Raw genomic sequence first — 18,011 nt, forward strand, 5'->3', positions numbered from 1 at the left:
TCTGCTCCTTTGGGCACCACCCTGCTGCTCTTCTCCCTGCCCCACAACTCCAATTCCCCACAAATACCCTCACTGTCATGGAGTAGGGCAGTGAGGAGGGGAGCAGAGAGGGGCCAGCCAGGCACTCCCTTTCTCACCATGGAGAGGTGAGGGGTACTACTGAGCTGGAAGGCATTGCCTCTCTGCCCAGCAGCTGCATTGCATTGCTCACCTCTCCTCCTCCCTCCTGCTGCCCTCATTTGTCTGAAGACAATGAAGATGAAAAGTGGCCTTTAAAATATAGGACAAGGTCACGCTTCTCTTCCTGCAGCCACAGCCCCGTGCAGCTGTGCCCTGATGCTCACTAACAGCAGCTTTGAGGAGGCACTGTCTGCAGGTGCTGAATGCCCTGTGGGGATGCAACCAGCAGTGGTACACAGGCAGCAGCAAGGGTGCAAGTTAGTGGTGATGGGGTGCCCACCTTCAGCACTACATCCAACCAGAGCGGCACTGGGCTGGTGGCCGGGGGGCTGGGGCTGGCATTCAATTGTGCTGCTGCTGTTCCAGAGTGGGTTTCTTTCCATCGCGTGTCCTCTACAACGTTTCCAAGAGACATATTGACAGCTTTGTGCCGTGCAGCACAGATGCCTAGTCCTGCTTGTGGGTCTCCAGAGCAGAGGGAGTTGGGCTGATGTGTTTGTAGTTGCTCCTGGCCCAGTAGTGCCCTCCACTATGGAAAGAAGGTTGCTTTCTTTGCAAGCAGGAAATACTGCTCTTGCTCACGACCAGTTCCTGCTTGCCCCTCCTGGCACTGCCAGTACTAGTTACAGCTCTATTTGTCCATGGTGCATCTTGGCAGAGGAACTGGCATGCCAGTAGTCCAGTAGGTGTTTTCAAGAGCTGACGCTTTGCAGACTAAGAAATGTGACAAGAGTTAGGTGGGCATGTTGTGAGTGTTTGTGAACAGCATCAGAGTGGGACACAAGGGTGCTGTCTGGGAGGGCTCACCAGTGTTAGGCTGTCCTGAGTGCTCCTTATTGCATCTTCCTGCTCCTATTGTTGCTGCTAGACGTTGTCCTCTGTGGTCCAAACTGTCAGTGCTTCAGCCTGCCTGAGCCAAGGTAAAGTGTGTAAAAGAACTTCCCTGGGAGCAGTCCACGTCTGAAAGTCATCTGCTCTCCCCGCAAGCATGGAGAGATTCAAAATAACAGGCTTGCTACCTCAAGAGGAAACAAGAGTCAAAGGCAAGGCCTCCCAGAAGAAAATGCTGAGCAACAGAACCCCATCTTGATGAGAAGTTTTCTCATTGCAGTCCCCGATGGTTTTCCAGGTGGATGCCAGGACTCCCGTAGCGCTTTTAGTTAACGGAGGAAGAGAAGCCTGATGTCCTGGCCAGCACTGTGTCTGTGCAGTGCCCAGGGCTGTCCAAGCTGCTGACAATTGTTCTGTTTCTTGGTGCTGCTGTGTGCTGCCAGGATCTGTCTCTCTGACAGGAGTGCCTGGCATTCCCAGGAGAGGGCAAACTGCTGCCCCATCCCCAAGGACTGCTGTGTTCTCCAGGGTTCTGCACTGTCCAGCTGGAAGTGAGCCAGAGTGGGGAACAGGTTGCCACGGCAGCACTGGCCTGGGTGCTGAGCACACTTCTCTACTGAGCTGTTGGCTGAGTGCCTTCTACCTGCAGACCTTTTGCAGCAGTCTCTTGGAAAAGAGGTGCTACTGCTGAAGAGAGGCAAGAGGTTGTCAACCCACAATAACCAGACGGTGTGCCTCTGAATGTAGGACAGGGTGGACCGGTAGCTCTCAGTGTTCTTGAATTGAGTGGTGACTGAAAGCCTCCTTTCACCTCTCTGAATAGCAGTGCAAGGCTCAGACATTTGCTGCCGGCTCCTGACTGCCAGGTCGGTGGATCTGATGGGTCCCATGGGTGCAGTACTGGAGGTAGGACAGAGCTGCTACAGGGGTGAACTTGGGCTCCTGGAGTCAAGAAGCAATTACTGTAACAGCAGTATGACAGACTATGGTTTTGCTGTCAGGGGTTGAAATTATTTCTGACCTGATTCCCGAGAAACAGAATTGCAAGTGCTGGTGCCATGCCTGCACTTCCCAGGGACTGGGGGGAAGGATTCTGCCTTTCTGACATGGGAGGCTGTGCATGCTGGTGGAAGCATCCATCTCTTGTGTGGCAGGCTCCCTCCTGCACATGCAAGTCAAACTTGTTGTAACAAAAGCACTGTCTTTGCACATCCTGTGCTGATGTCCTGGCCCTCTGAGTGGTACCAGGTGAAGCATCCAAAGGACTGATCTTTCTCCAGTTTGAAATTCCTATGTCTGTCTCTGGCTGAGACTGGAAGGTGTACCCTTTGAGCAGATTCTGTCTGGGAGATGATGAAGTCCTAGGGGTGAGGGGTGACTGTCCTTGACAAAGGGGTGTCTCGCTGATTCTTTGTCTTGTACATTTCTCAACAGTGCCTTTTGACCCAAAGACACTCATTTATATCTTTCAAAACCAAGAACTCTGAATTCAGAATTTATAACTTCATTAGCGTATTTTGTTTATTCGCTTCCCAATTTATACTGGGGCATGACAATCATCCTTCTGTCTTTCCACTAAGGAGTTAAGCCCATGATTAGCTGCTAGTTTATTAGCCCCCTTGACAGTGCATAAAGCTGTCTGCTGTTAGGTATTGACCACTCATGCAGTGGTCTTTGGGTTTGTCCCACAGCTTGGGCTGTGATTTTAGCTGTAGGAGGGAGATGATTAGCTTGGTCCTTCCCTACTCTCTTGTTATCTCTTGGTCAGTCAGAATTTTACAAATAACTGAGTTGTGCTTGATTATGCTTTGGGTCCCTTCCAACCTGGAATATTCCATGATTCTATGATGATGAACATGATATCATACCAGAGCCCTGGATAGTTAGTATTTGTTATCACAGTGGAGAGACATGCCCTGTTTTATCTGCTTGTGCCAGATGTATCTCTGCCACCTTGTAGTCTTGTAAATTGCAAAGAACAGAAGAGGCTTGGAAGGTGTCTCTTTGAAACGATAGTGTTTTCAGGGTGATCATTCTAATCTTTTGTATGGGGTAGAGCTGTACAAAAACATCTCTCGTCCATGCTCTGATCACTGGACAGGCTCCCAGCCAACTGATGTAATGCTGGCATGGGGTGTTTACATCTTCAAAGTCAGTGAAAAAGTATCTCCAAGCTGCTGAATATGCAAGGTCTGAGACCCCATTTGGCTCTCAGGTGTCAGATCAATACCTACCATATCTCAAACAGGTGATGTCCAGAAAGACTTGACTCTTTAGAGCCCATCAAACTGGGAGTCTTCCATGGGTGTTAGTCAACAGAGCAATCTAGCCTTTAAATTAGTACTTTGGGGTAATCTCCAAAAGCATTGTAAATATCTTAGGAACAGTCTTTGGGTTTTTATGGTGTATTACCAATGGAGCTTCTGGTACTTGATGGAGCTTGGAGCTGATGTAAACCGGCTCAATTAAAGGCTTAAAGCCCTCTCAAAGACTCAAGCAACTGAAGCCTTTGGCTTCAGGATGGGCTACAGCATAAAAGTATAGGCAAATATGGAAACTCTACTCAGGCAGATCCCAAGGGTGCTTAATAAATCCATAATACAGGTGCAATTGTTTGCTCTTTCATGCATATGTTCACAGAGGCTGTCGCCAAACCTCATTGAGTCCACGTCCTGTTCAGTTCTATTGGCCTGTTTGGCACTGCTGCTTCCAGATGTCTTCTCTGAGTGTTTGTAAGACTTTTTGCTGTCGGAAGATTCTAAACCTGCCTATCTTCATTCAAATAAAAACCCATGGTTTGGGGGTTTAGTACATAGAAAGTGTATATTTTGACCACTCGTTTACACAAAATATCTACAACTAAGTGATGTTTGCTCTCTCATAAGCAAAACGCCATGTGGCTCACAATAGCTTACTCTTGGTGCCAACAAGTCAAGGGAAGTAGACACAGTGGGGATAAGCTTTTCCACACTGCTCCCAGCAGGACTCTTGAAAAGAACTCTGCTGTGAAGTTCAGGCACCATCAGTCATTATTAAATATCGTTAATCTTCTCCCAGAAGATTGGCATCATGAAAATTTTGTATTGTACTACTGTATTTTAGTAAGGCTGGGCAGAGTGCTTAAAGAGGTCTTGAGAAGGATGCAGGAAGAAATCTAAGTCAGGCCAGGCAGTCAAGAAGAATTACAGTGAAACCACACCAGAATGATTTCAGGCTGAGAGGTGACCTGTGGTGGACCTCCAATTACTCTGCCAAAACACTACTGATGTTTGAAGCATCTATTTGATTTTGGGGGCATGAATTGGGGAAGCAGCTGCTTGTTGCTGAAGATTGTAGAAACTCTGACCCAAGATGACCCTTTTATTCCTCTACAAGTGAGTGTGGGGAATGAATGAAAAGAATATAAAGGAGACTTGTACTCCTGGTCCCACTGCAGCTCACAGCAGCAGATGAAAATAGGAGCAAGACCATGGTAGGCATTGGCTGCTGCCTGCTGCTGTTCAGCCACTATGGGCAACGTCAAACAAACTGCCTCAGTTTGTCAATAACCATCAATTCAGTGAAACTGAGAAGATCAAAGCTTACAGCAAAAAAGAGGTTTTATTGTGCAGGCCCACCAGGGTCTGTAAACCTGCTTCTATGAGAGATCAAAAGCTGAAAGGGTGCACGACTTGTCCAAACTTCACTTTTGGCTTCATAGGCCCCATAGGCTCTGCCAGCCTTACACTCTTTTGGGAGAGAGAACCAAAAGCTGCTATTCCTCCAAACCGTTAGCCTCAGGCAAAATATCTGGGTATAGCGGTGTTCCTTGGGAAAGGAGGGTTTAAGTACAGAAAGCCTGGCTGACAGTGAACAATGCACTGCTGTACAGCAACAGGACCACTGTGTTTCCTAACAGAGCTGTGACATGCTGGACTCTGTCCCAGGGCACAGTGTTATAGGTGAAATGGGACAGAGACACAAGGAGAGGAGAAGCCTTCTGGGTGTGCAGTGATCTGTGGCAAACTGCCCAAGTGGCAGGTACTGCAGCCAGCAGCAGCATCCCTAGCCAGAGGGTTGCTTTTGGTCATCTTCCAGAGCCTGCTTTGCACTTGCACTGCCAGATCCAGTAAGGAGCAGTTGGCACAGCCAGGTCAGTGCCCACACTGCCAGCATCATTTGAGTGTGGGGGCTTTGGGAATTTCCCAGGAGTGGAAGTCAACTGAATCATAGAATCATAGAATTGCTCGGGTTGAAAAAGACCTTAAAGATCATCAAGTCCAACCAACGAAGTCTGAGTTCTGCTAAGTGACAGACCTGGAAGTTGAGCTGCAACCCAGCAATAATTAATGTAGTACTTGTTTTAATGTCTGTCACTAGTTGCAAAAGCAGACAACGCAGCATCCGCATGACACTGCAACTGCAGATGATCCGTGACTCCTCATTTCAAGATGTGACAAAAGGGAGCAGGACACCTGGCTTCCATCCTGCTCTCAGTGACACACCAGGTCACACTCCCTTCTGTAACAGTTGGGTTGTACGAAGGATCCCTCCTGCAGATTGCACCCCCACCGCAACGGAGGAGCAGCACTTGGCATGAACAAGCTTCTCTCCTCTCCAGTCCAACTCATCAGATGTCATGGGAAGATAGTTCTATATTGTAGGGCCACTGCAGCTGTGGAAGGCAGCCTGGTGGCAATCTCTTCAGCATGCCTGACCTTTGGACCTTATGGTCCTTCATCCATAGCCTTTCACAGAATCACAGAATCGTAGGGGTTGGAAGGGACCTCTGGAGAAGTCTCAGGGATGCTGGTGGAGCTCCTCTGGGATAACATGGTGTTGGTCACAGGAACTGAGCTGCAGGCTGCAGCTTTGGTTCACAGGGTGAGAGAAAAAGCAGCCTGGCACACAGCTCCTGCTTGGTGCTCACTGCTGTAGCCAAAACTCAGAAGGAAATCCTGCCAGGTGGCTTTACAGCTGCTAACATGAAGCCTTGTGCTACCGTGCCCACAACTCCTGGGACAGTGGCACCAAGAGCAGCAAGGGCACTGAGGGGTGGCATCCCGTATTGCACTGGGAGCTCAACTGTCCCTCTGGCCCTGCAGATGCATCCTTAAGGACTGTGGGGACACATGGGAGTGGGGCAGGAAAGGCCAAGTTCAGGCCTGGGAAGCTCCAGAGGACCTTTGCCTCTCCTGCCTGCTGTTGCCTGCAGCACTTTTCCCCCTCCTGTCATTAGGCCTGCAGGGGGCTGAAGCCATCCTCTGGGGGATGCTGCTTGCTGGGGAGCAGAGAGCTCCCTGTATCCCTCTGCATTCAGTTCCACAGATCCCCAACCCAAGGCATTTCTCATGCTTCCTTTGCTTTGCTTTAGGGGTCTCCAATAACTCAGATCTTTCAGAAAGGCAAGCACGAGACACGAGCCTCCATTTGCCATTTGTCCCACTTGGAGTCTGTGCTGCCCACTGCCCTGCAACAAGCCTAAATGTTTCCCCTCCCCTTACCCTTCTCCCAGCTGCTGGAGGAGGCCGGCCTCCTGATCAGGACCTGCAAAGAGCTGGAGATGGGTACCAGCATCCCCTGGGCCAGACTGGGCAGTGGGGATCAGTGCTCAGCAACCCCCGGGACCCTGGGCCAGTGGCAGAGTCCTTCCTGAACTCCCCATTGAGCCTTCCCCTCTCCCATCAGGCTCCCGGGTATGAGGCTATGTTTCTCAGAAGTTATTACCCATGTTGAGCATCTCCCTCTATTCTTGGACCTTTTGAGCATCTTTTGTTTCCCAGGCATTCTCCCTTCCTATCCCCCTTTATTTTTAAATTAAAAAGGATAAAATAATAATAATAAAAAAAAAGGACGTTTCCATAGGAACTTGGTGAGAAGCTGATCGCGACCTCATTATTTGCTCAGTGAAAGGAACTTTATTTTCATCTGTTTGTGTACATTGTCAGATTTTGGCTAAACCTACTTTCCTGACTTTGTACAGTGTGTTCTTTTAATCTTCATTTCAAATGCATTCATCCCGTGGCTTAATTTATCCCATATCATGATCAAATTTAGCTGAAAGCAATCTGCTTTGCCAATTCTGAATATTCATCAGCTGCCTTGTTCATTCACTGAAGCAAACCCTACTCAGAGCAGGCGGCTGCAGCAGCCTCTGCCGGGTGCTGGAGAGCAGGGCAGTGCTCAGGGCTCTGCTCCCGGAGCTGCCCCCCAGCCCAATGGGAGCTGTGTGCCCACTGGCTGGCAGTGCTGGCAGCCCCGTGCTGTGCTGGCTGACTCACTGGGAACAGGCGGCCCTGACATGGGCTGCCCAGCTGTGCACAGCAGCCTGGTGTGATGCAATGCAGGGCCGTGGGGTGCTGGCACTGTTGGTTTGGAGCTTGTCTGAAGGAAGGGGAAAGGAGTCTGCCCAGCCCAGGGGGAATCATGAGATCAAGAGGCCGGGGGTTGGATGCTTTTGCCAGGTTCACCTCTGGGGCCCAGCGGTGGTTGAGGACAACTGTTTGGAACTTGTGTAGAGACAAATGCATGAGAGAGATCTTCCCACTCTCTCCTCATGACCTAGCCTTGTTCATCCAGAACCAGCAAGGTTTCATCCTACATCCTCCTGGGAGTGTGTGAATGTTGAGGGAGGGGGCTGTCCCCACTGCTCTCAGCTCTGGGGCTGCCGTTACAAGAAGGACACGGAGCTGCTGGAGTGGGTCCAGAGGAGGACATGAAGATGCTCAGAGGGCTGGAGCACCTCTGCTATGGAGACAGGCTGAGGGAGCTGTGGGTGCTCCCCCACAGAAGGGAGGGCTCTGGGAAGACCACGGTGCGGTCTTCCAGTACTTGAAGGGAACCTACAAGAAAGATAAGGAGAGACTCTTTACTAACAGGGGAAAATGTTTTAAAACTAAAAGAGGGGAGAATGAGGTCAGGTGTGAAGAGGAAGTTCTTTACTCAGAGGCGATGCAGCCCTGGTACTGTAGCCCGGAGCAGTGGGTGCCCCATCCATGGTGGCATTCCAGGGCAGGTTGGATGGGGTCTGGGGTATTTGGTCTAGAAGATGTACCTGCCCATGGCAGGGTCATGGAAATGGATGACCTTTAAGGTCTCTTCCAACCCAAACCATTCTGTGATTCTACGAACTCAGTAACCAGAGAAAAAATCATAAAATCTTTGGGAAAACACAGTCAGCACAGGGCGTGCAATGTGTTTTCCCATAGTGCCCAGCTGCTGCTGTGGGACAAACAGCTCTTTCTCTGGGAAGGTGCTGTCACCACTTCCCCCCGTTTTAGTCCTGTCTTGGCTGTGACCATCTGCACAACGCACAAAACAAGGATCCCTGATCTCAGCTATGTATGAACAGCAGTGAAGTCAACAGTGGTTTCTTTCCTCAAAACTCACCATCTTGTTCTATTTGTGCAAGTCCTGCGCTGTGAGCACAGCTCCAAGAGGCAGTGCTGGGAAGCAAGGCCCAGCCTGGCTCAGGGTGCCTGGGGACTCTCAGCTGCTGTGCTGCTCCATGCAGCCACTGCATGAGGGAAGGAAGCAGGCAGCCCACCATCATCCATATTGCTGTTTGTGGGGATTTTGTTTACTCTTCTATTTTCAGGCTACTAGCAAAATGATTCTATGACAAAGTTGAAAGAAAATGACCTTGGTGATGATATTGAGGTTTCTAGAAGGAGCTTTAGTACAGAAATGATACAGGATTGCCCCATTCCCCGCTTTACCTTTGTGTCTGTGAATCAGCAGTATCTTAACGACATGAAAAAGCTTGTTTGAAAACCAGGATGAAACAGTTCTATTCACTAAATATTCATGAAAAAAAAAAATTAAAATAAAATAAAAAAATTCCAGGGTGGATTGTTTTGGCATCTGAGTGTCTCTTCCCACTCCCCCAGGCTCAGCCTCCACAGTCCCAGAGGCCGAAGGAAGAAGAAAGGCAGAACTGCTTACACCTCACAGAGCCACGTTCCCACAGCCATACCTCGTGGGCACTGCTTTGTCTCCCGTGCCCTACTGCTGCTGTGCAGATCAAGGGTGAACACACCTGGGGAAGGGATGTACTCACAGCTGTGCAGCAAAGAGGTGTTTGGTTCAGGGTCTCATGGCTGTTATATTATGCTGCTCTACCTGACTATGTCATATCCTGAATAAATTATGCTTTCAGCCTCAGTTTCTTCATCCATAAGAGGCAAAGTCTAATAAAATCTGGATAATGGATCAAAATGATGCTCTTGGTATATTCAGCTGGAAAATGGGATACCTGTGGTGCCTGTGAGATATTCATAAGCCAAGAACCAGTCAGAGCCAAATGGTGGGCTTTTCCAAGGCTCAGCGCACTCAGCCAATCAGTACTAGCTGTGTCCTGTTCTCCTTCCAGGAGACATGAAATTGTTAATACATAAATAAATGAGGTTTGCAAAGTGTTTCAGGAGAGAGATCGGAAGCCGTGGGTGAAGAGCCAGCTGGGAGACGGACATAGCATTTCAGCACTGGAAGAAAGTGTGGGCTTTGGCAGTGTGAATAGCTCCAAGTAAACACCATGAGCAAAGGGCCTCAGCAAAGCCAGAGGCGGCATTTGTAAAAGGGCTCGAGCACTTTGTGCATCACCCTTCTCTGCAGGTCTACTGTGAGATGCCCAGAGTGAGACAAAGCAGAAATTCATCCATAATGCTGCCAACGAATCTCCCATTAAATCCATCCCTCAGTATTAATGTCACTTTACAGCTCTTGCACTGACGTTGCACTGCCCCTAGAGACTAGAGATTACCAGGAGGGAAGCACACTGGGGCTTTAAAATGGGCTCCCGCAGCACCATGCCACTTTACACCAGATGAGCATCTGCCCCTAATCTGGTTTAGCTGAACGCAGCTCAGCAAAACCACTAAGTGGATTGTCTTATCTCTCCTCCACTAACCCAATCTGTGAATCAGATCTGGCTGGTTTCTGCATGGTGTACGAATCTGTCCTGCAATCATTCAGGAAATCTGTACTGTTATTCAGCACAGTCCCAGAGCCAGCTGGCTCCAGCCTCCTGATGCCACCATTGCCACACCGTGCAGGGCCCTCCGCTATGTGCCTCAGCCATGCAGCCCCTGGGCTATTGGGCAGAATAAATGTGCCCTACCCCAACTCCTCTGCGTCCTCTGCTGACCACAGTCACCTCCCATCTCCCTTTGGTGTTGCAGTGAGGGCAGGAGCAGGATGCATCCCTGTGTTGATTCATTCCTTTATCAGCAGCACTGTCTGGGCTGACAGGACTTTGAAGGCACAAGCTGGGAGTTCTGCACAGACAGTTCTCCTATTTTGTGCTGTTCGGGTACCGGCTCTGGCACAGTTGATGGGGAAGAGGAAGGGAAGAGGCAGGGGCATGACCATTGGAAGGTGGCCAAGAACACCTGTAAGTGTAGTGCAGCTCAGGAATCAAGGTCCTGTCCCTTCTTCAACTCCAACAAGCCTACTCCTGACTCTCAAATCCTTCAGGCCTACAGCATAACACAAGTAATGTTCACAGCCCATGTTCATTTCTCTACCTGCTTGCAGTAGACAGCAGCTTCCAGCCCTGGAGCACAACCTCCAGCCTTGCCGGGATATGGCATTGCTTGCCTGTCTTTCCCAAGTCAAGAAAACTGGGACAAAGAGCAGGAGGTCAAAGATCTATTTTGGCTGGAGACCTCAGGCAGAGACTGAAGGGGCATCAGCCAAGCACAGCATGGGGCAGTGCTTTCCCAAGTCATCAGGTCACTGCTGCAGGGCCCTGGTACAGACTGGCAGTGTTACCACAGGGCATTCCTGCCACCAGAACCACAGCAGGCACAGGGCAAGAGTAGTATTGTCCCATAGCTGAGACAAAATATCCTGGATAAAAACTCATTATGCGTGGAAGAAAATAAGTGCAACCCAGAGCATTCTACTCCCCAGGGAAGACGGGGATGGAGAGCAGTGTCGCCCCATCATCCTTTCATCAGGGAACAAGAGGTTTCCTTAGCAGAAATGAGCAGATTAATTTTCTGCCTGCTGCTTGCCAAGGACAAGCTGTGTTTGCAACCTACAACACTGCAAGACATGCAGTCCCTGCCGGAGCCACATTGCACCAGGGACGTGCTTGACCTCTTGCAGCCTGCTTTATGTCTCCCTGGTCTTTCTGATTACTTGTTGCTATCAGTTCTTGTCTGTGACTGGTACTGGCTTTTTAATTTCCCAAGCTGCTTGCTAGGCAGAAGCAAATTGCCTGTTGGAATCAAACAAGATTGGATATGAGTTCTACTGGGACAGTCACGTTCTTGTTTTTTTGTGTTTTTTTTTTTTTAAAGAAAAAGAAAAGAAAAGACAACCCCCCAGAGCTTTCAGAGACAGGTTAAAGGCCACTCAAATCCTCAAGGCTCCAATTTAGATCAAGATCAGCATATTCTTGTTGTGAATGTAAAGGACAGAAAGGGAATTGCCTATGGACATATCCAGAGAGCTCTTCCAGAGAGCAGTGTGGTCAAGTGCACCCTCGGCAAGTTTGCTGATGACACCAAGCTGTGGGCTGCAGTCAACACACCAGAGGGACGGGATGCCATTCAGATGGACCTAGGCAGGCTGAGCAGTGGGCCCAGGTGAACTTCATGAGGTTCAACAAATCTGAGTGCAAGTTCTGCACCTGGGTCGAGGCAACCCCCATTACCAATACAAGCTGGGGGATGAAAGGATTGAGAGGAGCCCTGCTGAAACAGACCTGGGGGTACTGATGGGTGGGAAGCTGGACATGAGCCAGCAGTGTGCCCTCTCAGCCTGGAAAGCCAACTGTATCCTGGGCTGCATCAAAAGAAGCGTGGCCAGCAGGGTGAGGGAGGGGATCTGCTCCCCTGCTCTGCGCTGTGAGACCCCACCTGGAGCAATGTGTCCAGATGTGGAGTCCTCAGTACAGGAGAGACATGGAGCTGTTGGAGTGCGTCCAGAGAAGGGCCACAAAAGTGATCCCAAGGATCTCTCCTGTGAGGACAGGCTGAGGGAGCTGGGGCTGTGCAGATGGAGAAGAGAAGGCTGTGGGGTGACTTGAGAGTGGCCTGTCAGTATCTAAAGGGGAATTATAGGAAAGAAGGGACAGAATCTTCAGCAGGGTCTGTGGCAATAGAACAAGGGGAAATGGCTTCAAGCTCAGGGAGGGAAGATTTAGGTTAGATATAAGGAAAAAAATCTTTTACAGTGAGGGTGGTGAGACACTGGCATAGGTTGCACAGAGATGTGGATGCCCCATCCCTGGAGACTTTCAAGGCCAGACTGAATCAGGCCCTGAGCAACCTGACGGAGCTGTTGTGTCCCTGTTCATTGCAGGGGAGTTGGGCTAGATGGCCCTCAGAGGTCCCCTCCAAGTCTAAGAATTCTATGATTCTACGATCCTTCTCCCAGATGTACACCTGGTTCAGTTCCTATTCAGTCCCAGCTGCAAGTGTCCCTTATACTCATCTGCTGCTCAGCATCATCTGCAAAAGGAGTTGTAGAAGTGGACATTAGATTGGCTTTAATTTCCAGACTTTGTGATACTAAAACACATTGAGAGAGAGGCTAGTGTGAGGTTTTGTGTTTTCTGCTGGCCATTCAGGTCTACATCTCCTGCCCTTCTGGAAACCACCACCCCTCTCTACTCCCTCTGAGCAATGGCAATCACCCCTCTGCTCATGCAGCTTCCATCTCTCTCCAGTGAAGCCTGAAAACGGGGCTGACAGAACTGGGAACCACAGTTCTCTTCTATAGCAAACAAGGTAGGGAAAATCCACACAGCTCCAAAATCTCCGGCTACCTAGGACCTTTACATCTCTTCCAGGTTGCTGTGCTCTCCCTTGTTTTATGTTGTTTGTGTAGGTGCACATGCAGTGCCCTGTGCAGCAAGTTTTGCTCTTCTGCAGTGCCCCAGCATGCCAGCATTTGGTGCTAGGAACAGCTAGTCACTGAGCTGACTTGATTTTTAATGGCAGAACGAGGTGAGCGCTGTGCCCCAGCAGGACCTCACCTTCCTCCCTCAGCACTGCTGGCAGGAAGAAGTAGAGGTGTGCTTCTTGTTGTGCTTCATCCCTGGGGCAAGGAGGAGAGGAGAGGAGCCTGTGCTGGTGGCAACACCTTGAGACAACCAATCACAAGTCACCATTTCTAGTGACTATAGGGTTACTGAGTCCTGGTGCATAAGCAAAAGGCAGCACATGCCTCTTTCTACAAACTGGGAGGATCTGAGATCCTCCATGGGCAGAGTAAGGGTGGAGGCTTTCCAGATCCAGCTTCAGCCATGGTAGTTTGCAGTGGACAGCCCTCTTGTTGTGCTGTGCTCACTGCATGTAGCACTGGGCTGTAGGTCAGTAATTGTTCCAGCGACAGGGGCTCTATGTGCTTCTTCACCAGTCCCCAGTTATTCACATCACACACACTGCTGTGGGCCTTGCACACCCTGGGCACTCCCCATCCTTGACTCATCTCATCAGGGCACCAGGTGAGGATATAAGACAGTCAAACATCTACTCCAGCCACACCAATAGCAACTCAGAGTCTCCCTGCCTTGGATGTAAAGGCAGACTCCATCCACCACAAGAGCAAGGTGCTCAGCACCCCCAGGGCAAGCACAGACCTACAAAAGTCTGGCACAAGACACGGTATCTTGCAAAGATGGGAGGGATAATTCTAATGGTGCTTTCTTGTTTCTCTTCAAGTCATGGATGAACTGGAGAAGGAGGACTGTCAGAAGGCAGCTTAATTTCCTACAGTCTGCTTTGAAGCACACAACGTTTTTAATACTCCCAATTAAGTCACACAGAGGAAGCTATCACAGGGTATTACAGAAAATTGAGGAGTTCCACTCCCCACACAAAACTCAAGCACCTGAGAGGTGACTCTGAATGAAGTGCAGAAATCAACAGAGCACAGAAGAGTTTGTGATTCTTATAAATCTAAAGAGGCAGTATTTGCAGGAGAATGGATCCCTGATAGGAGATGAGATCTCTTAGTAATTCAGATACAGCAGAAAGAGCTCAGAAAGTCACCAGAAAAAAAAAAAAAAAAGAAAAAAAGAAAAAAAAAAACAGAATTAACTGCAAACCAACTAGAATTTGCTCACCAAAGACGTCCAAGCCTGCTTCTGGAGCATGAATTGTCCTGGCACTGTTGACCCGACAGAGGACATGATCATTACAGGGTTGAACACAATGATCTCTGGAGGTCCCTTCCGATCCCTACAAATCTGTGATCCTGATGACCTCCATCTGCACAGAGTTGCCTCGGATGGGATGAGAAGAAGCTGCTTCAGCATTCAGGGAAAGCAGGAGTGCTCCAGAGGGGCAGTGCACACCATGCAGCAGCCTGGCACCCATCGCAGCACCAGATCAAGTGATGGCAAATAATGTTATGCATTTTGATACGCTGGCTGAACGCAGTCCAATGGACAGCAAAAAATATGCACCTTGCTTTCCATTGTGATCATGGAATGTGAGGATAGGTTTCAAGATTGCAGAGAAATAATAAATTCTTCAGTATATTTGCGACTTGATTTTCAGTCAAAGTAAGTACATGACCTGAAAATTGTCAAATGAAATACACAGAGTTGCAATCAGGCATTCAACTCAAACCTTCGATCACCTCTCTCTCCTGTACTTTCATAAGCCCTATCTTAGCAGAGAGAAATATCCCTCGCTTCACAGCCATGCCTTATTCATGTCGTTGCTTTTTGGCAGTACGTGCATTTGTGAATAACTATTCTCAAAGATGAAGCACGGGGAAAATAAAATTCCATCAGAAATCACTGACGAATACCTGAGAACTCCCCCAGAACTGCAGCCATCACCATGGAACTGGGCTGATGTGTAAGTTTCACAAAAACCAGGTCACATACCTCACTGGTTTTGTGGCTTTGTTGCTTTCCTTTTTATGTTCTAATAAAAAAAAATATTAAAAATTAAAGTATTTTGTTATTCATATATATTAACTGTATTATATATTATATGAGGGTGGCTCCAAAAGTAATGCCTGCTATTTTGTGGTGTTGGCCCACAGCATCAGAGGTGGATGTTGGTGGTATGGCAGTAGACGCTGAACCTTCCCACCAATATCCCATTACACTTTGTGCCATGTGACAGATGGCAGCAGAGAGGCAGTCTGACAGCATGGCATCTGACAAGAGAGTGAGTATGGAGCAAAGCTGTGGGATTTAATTCCTCCATGTGGAAAAAATGGCACCCAGTGACATTCATCAGCACTTGCTGAGTGTTCATGGAGACCGAACATGGGACACTGGCACAGTGAAGCAATGGGTGTTGCTTTCCAGCAGTGGCAACAGTGGCAGTGGAGCACCTCCACTGGTGCAGATGTCTACAAGTACAGCATGCAGGCACTTTTTCATCACTGGAGAAAATGCACAGCTAATGCTGTAGCATCATATTGAAATATATGTATTGAAAAAAGGCGTTTTGTAGCTGAGAACTTGCTGTAGCTGTGTTACAGTGCTCATTGTATCTGTTGTAGTTTCCATGGAAATAAATAGGAGGCATTGCTTTCGGAGCAGCCTACCTGTATGCAGCTCAAGGCAGTGCCTCTTCACTCAGTGCACCGGGCAAGCCAAAAGGATGAACACCACGATCTAAGGGAAACCATTAGAGACCTTGACCGGAGAAGTTCTGTGAAGAGTGAGAACTAATGAACTAAAATAATGAAAACGATATACTTGGTAAATAACAAGTCTGGAACAGTGATGAACACCATAAGGTGCCAGACTTGGCTGGGGGAGGTCATTGGAAAACATCAATTGCAGAGGCAGGAGGAAGACCTGGCCCAGTTGGCAGCTGTGAAAAGTTGGCCAATGTCACCCAGAGCCCCAGGAATCCCAAATGGTACTGAGCAGCAGCAGCTGTGCTTTCTCCTGCCGTCACCACAGGGTCTCCTGTAGCTTTGGGCCCTTGAGGGAGATGCACCCTGGGGATGCAAGGCTGGGGGCTTGGCACTGGCACTGCCCCTGCCCTAGCGGGGAAGAGGGCCTGGGATGGGCTTCTTCTGCCAAAAGGTGAAGTGCAACCACCTTGGGGAGGAGAAAGAGGCACCCACAGGTCAGGCTTTGCTGTGTTGGTGCAGGCATGAGGAGCTACACATCTGGAGATGTCTGGATTCCCACATGAAAGGTGGTAGCATGGCTCCTGGTGCATGGAGCAATCAGACCCAAGGCCAGTTCTCAGTTTGCATGTACTCCCCTGAGCAAACATGGGCAGCGCAGGGCTGTGCTCTGGCTCTGTTCCACTGGGGCAGGTTTTCCTAGGACAGTCCTGGCTGGTGCTTACCTAGAGGACGAACAAAGCAGAGGCAAAGGAGTCAGACAGGCCAAGAAGAAGCTGGGGCCACTTACCCTAGGCTCTGGGCATTGCCAACACACAGCACCCACCATTTGCAGTGATGTTCTGTGCCACCAGGTTTCTTACAAACGCATCTGGGGATTTTCTTGTCCCAGTACCAAAGCTGTGGTTGGTCCTCATGGTTACCAAGGGGCCATCAGTTTGCTGAGACAGTTTCACATGAAGGATCTGTCAGCTTCCAAGGCTGTCTGGCAGCAGGATGATGTGCTCTGCCAAAAGCTGCTGTTATCAGAAAGAGGAGAATGGAAAATGTTGCAGCATCGAAATCCTACGGGTAAGAGGGGGGGATGGCAAGGCTTGGTTAGAGAGGCAGCAGCATGTTTCTGTGGCTCAGCTGAAGGATGGGTGTCTCTGCATTGCCCACCTTCACAGCTGCTGCTGGGGCTCAGTACTGGAGAAGCCTTGGCCCACCCTGCTCCCTCTGCGCTGACAGCCTCAGTCTCTACCAGCTTGGCCATCACTCATTCCTTCCTCGTGCCAGATCCTGCTGTCCTTTCTGTGCTCCTTTCCTACCATGCTTAGTCTAAAATTTACTCTGTTATAGTTTAAAACTAAACTCTTGTGCGACACAAGAAGGACTAATCTCCTTTGACATGTGGTACATGAATAAACGCAGAAATGAGCCAAAACCTCGCTTTACCTAATAAACCATGTGAATAAATCATGGCTTTGTGCATCTGGCTGTTCCCCGCAGCTGAGGGAGGCACACAGGCAGCACAGCCATCCCTGCAGGGCAGTCACCCAGTGCCCAGCGTCCCCACAGACCATAGGCGTTGTAATTTGTTGAACATCTCTATATGAAAAGAGCAGTTTCTACTCAGAAGAGAGGAGCAGAAAAACGTGCGTAAGGAATCAAGGAAGGAAACTAAAATCTCCAAGCTTTGCTCTGAACAGGCTGTAGCCAGCAAGGATGCTTGCAGAGAGAAGTACAAGAAGCTGGCGAGTCCCAACTGCTCTTCCCAGCCACCCCATCATGGTGTGTTCTGAGGTTATGCACACACCATCATCTCAGATTGTCGCTTTAGTCCCTCTTTGCCGCTGTGACCCCCTGTGGAGGTCCACAACTTGCTTGCACCTTTGTACAGGCAGGTCCTTCCTTTTTCATGTTTTATACTTCTATGTGACAGCTTCTTTTCTGGCTCATCCCCTGCATTGTGAGGAAGAGCGAATAACTGTCTCTGCTGTGTTCCTGTCCTCGCCTCCCCATGCATGCCCCACAGCCCCTACAGGAGCAGGCCCTGCCACCGGGTGGCGTTTGACATTCCTGATGGTACAGTTCCCTTCAACGTGTTTTCTTTCTCAGAACAAAGTCTTTTGTCCTCCTGGAACTCCAAAGAGAAAGCAGTGCACAAGACCCGTGTGCGGTCCTGCTGCCGTCGGCACGAGGCACGCAGCAGGCTGCATTTTCATGGCTCTCTCTTCCTGGGTCCCAGGAGGTGCCCTGTCCTTCCCTGCCACCGCTCCGTGCCAGCAACCGCTTCTCTCATGATCTGCTCCTCCTTCGGTTTCAGGAAGTACAGCCCTGGATTGTACAGCAGCTGGCTAGACAAAACCCATCTGAACTGGTAGAAATTAAGCAAGCTGTACATGAGATGAGGAGCCTGGGCTGACCACGAAATGGCTCTGTCCCTCCCAGCTGTTAATTCTGAGACTGTCAGAGCCGCT

The 18,011-nt window shown here is 49.4% G+C and overlaps 1 protein-coding gene across 2 annotated transcripts in view; it reads left to right on the plus strand.

Annotated features, from left to right (window-relative positions):
- The window catches only part of AAR2 (AAR2 splicing factor homolog), a 37,898-nt gene extending 22,991 nt beyond the window's left edge, over positions 1–14,907 (plus strand). The window contains exon 3 of one of the 2 annotated variants that reach the window (XM_025142188.3): positions 13,665–14,907. In XM_025142188.3, the coding sequence (XP_024997956.2) occupies positions 13,665–13,844 (180 nt within the window). In that variant the 3' untranslated portion in view covers positions 13,845–14,907. Of the gene's footprint in view, positions 1–8,879; positions 9,202–13,664 lie in introns of those variants that run through there. The other variant, XM_025142187.3, reaches the window with a different exon arrangement.
- Positions 14,908–18,011: the final 3,104 nt, after the last annotated feature.

Source organism: Gallus gallus, chromosome 20, assembly GCF_016699485.2.
Source record: "Gallus gallus isolate bGalGal1 chromosome 20, bGalGal1.mat.broiler.GRCg7b, whole genome shotgun sequence".
Taxonomy (NCBI): Eukaryota; Metazoa; Chordata; class Aves; order Galliformes; family Phasianidae; genus Gallus; species Gallus gallus.